General features: G+C 55.4%; 1 protein-coding gene across 1 annotated transcript in view; it reads left to right on the plus strand.

Annotated features, from left to right (window-relative positions):
- The window catches only part of TNNI2 (troponin I2, fast skeletal type), a 5,975-nt gene extending 3,984 nt beyond the window's left edge, over positions 1-1,991 (plus strand). The window contains exons 4-8 of the mRNA XM_005419524.2: positions 181-222; positions 508-636; positions 1,032-1,121; positions 1,254-1,430; positions 1,736-1,991. Coding sequence (XP_005419581.1) covers positions 181-222; positions 508-636; positions 1,032-1,121; positions 1,254-1,430; positions 1,736-1,834 — 537 coding nt within the window. The 3' untranslated portion in view covers positions 1,835-1,991. The remainder of the gene's footprint in view (positions 1-180; positions 223-507; positions 637-1,031; positions 1,122-1,253; positions 1,431-1,735) is intronic.
- Positions 1,992-2,181: the final 190 nt, after the last annotated feature.

The following is a 2,181-nucleotide window of genomic DNA, read 5'->3' on the forward strand; positions in this document are numbered from 1 at the left end:
CAGCAGGGAGCCTCTTCCTTGAGTGCAGCTGGTTTGGGAACAAACTGTGTGTCAAGATGGAGCCATCTCCCTGGCAGGGCTGCAGGTCCTTGGTGAACTGTGGCATTGTATGGGGAAGGGCAATGGAAAGGGGAATGGGCACCTGATAACCTTCTTTTCTCTTGTTTCTTCCACTTTCAGAAAAAGAGGAGGGCAGCCACTGCCCGTCGGCAGCACCTGAAGGTACGTGGGTGGCCCTGCTGTGGCTGTGGGATGTGTGTCCCGACCTTCCCACCTCCCATCCCAAGCCAGCCAGCTCTCAGCACTCTCCCTGCTAGAACAGGCCACGATGCACAGCGTAGGGGCCTCCCACCCCACTCCTTACTGGGTCTCTACCTTATCCCTTGCTTGGAAATGGTGGTATTTAGGGGAACTCCCCTCTCCATCAGGACTCCCACTCCCCTGATGACCCCCCACCCTCCTCACTTGCTTCCACCCTGCCCTGACGCTTCTCCTGCTGCCTTCCAGAGTGCTATGCTGCAGCTTGCTGTCACTGAAATAGAAAAGGAAGCAGCTGCTAAAGAAGTGGAGAAGCAAAACTACCTGGCAGAACATTGCCCTCCTCTGTCACTCCCAGGATCCATGCAGGAACTTCAGGTACAGGTTTCTTTAACCCTTTCAGCGCTGGAGCAAAAAACATTTGACTCCATCAGTCAGCCTGGTGGATCTAGACTGGCTTTCCCATCTTGAACCTCTCCTCACCCTGTGTTACCCTGGAGCCAGATGAACATGCAGCTGGCTTGAGAGGCAGGTGGCATCTCTCTGCAAACAAAAGGGGTCTGGCTGGCAGGAAAGATGTGTTTTAAATGATGTGTTGAGACAGCATTTGTGTGCAGCCAGTAGCATGGAGATTAGGAGCTGGCTGACAAGCCCCTCTTCACCTCAGTCCCATCTAGCCTTCTGGACTGAGGGCTTTCAGAGCCAGAGGGGTCAGGAGAGAGGAATCATATGTGGGTCCTAGAAGTCAACATCCCTCTCTGCTTTCCTCCCAGGAGCTGTGCAAAAAGCTTCATGCCAAGATAGAGTCAGTGGATGAGGAGAGGTATGACACAGAGGTGAAGCTACAGAAGACTACAAAGGAGGTGAGTTTCCTCTGGAGCCATCCTTCAGGGGAGTCTGCCACCCCTTCCTCATGCCTCCCTGCACTGCTTGGGTCCATCTCATTAAACCCATGCCCCCTCTCTCTCTACCCCCCCATATGTCATCCCCCCCAGCTGGAAGACTTGAGCCAGAAACTCTTTGACCTGCGTGGCAAGTTCAAGCGGCCGCCGCTGCGCAGGGTGCGCATGTCAGCTGATGCCATGCTGCGCGCCCTGCTGGGCTCCAAGCACAAGGTCTGCATGGACCTCCGAGCCAACCTGAAGCAAGTGAAGAAGGAGGACACTGAGAAGGTAGCCTTCCCTCTCCCTTTTTTCCCTAACAGGAGTTGGCCCCACCCTTCAGGGCTCACACCTCCCTGTAAGATAGACAGGGTTGAGAATGACTCTTTCTCCATAATGTTCTTCTTCCTGCTCAGTGTTTCCCTCGCTGGCACCCATGATGTTGAAACAGGAGGGTGCAGTTTAAAAAGATGTGTAGCATGGGTGGAACTGGGCTCCTCTAGCTGACATGGGGGTTTCCGTGGGTGGGCTGGTGTGGGGCTGGGTGGGTTCTTACCATGGCACCATTCACACCTATGCAACCATCCCTCCCCCAGGAGAAGGATCTGCGTGATGTCGGTGACTGGAGGAAGAACATTGAGGAGAAGTCCGGCATGGAGGGCAGAAAGAAGATGTTTGAGGCTGGCGAGTCCTAAGCACCTGTGTCTCCACAGCTGTCCTCCTCTCCCTGCTGTCCCCGCTGCCCTGCTGGGCTCAGGGGCACTGACTGGGTGCCATTTCTCCCTAGTTTTGCGAAGAGCTGCATCATGGCAGCAGTGATGTAAATAAAGCTTTGGTGGGAGAGGTGGGTGTTGCCTGCCTGAGTGGCCAGACCCTGATTCATGCCATGGTGCCAGCAGGGACTGCCTCACTGTGGCAGCCCTGGTGGGGATGGGGAGGCTTTGGCAGGGGCTGTGCTGAGGAGGTGGGGGACCTTTCTGCTGTTGGTCCCTGTCCAAAGCTGCAGATGCTCATGCCCTTCCCCAGTGGTGAAGAGACAAAG

Source organism: Geospiza fortis, unplaced genomic scaffold (genome assembly GCF_000277835.1).
Source record: "Geospiza fortis unplaced genomic scaffold, GeoFor_1.0 scaffold66, whole genome shotgun sequence".
NCBI lineage: Eukaryota > Metazoa > Chordata > Aves > Passeriformes > Thraupidae > Geospiza > Geospiza fortis.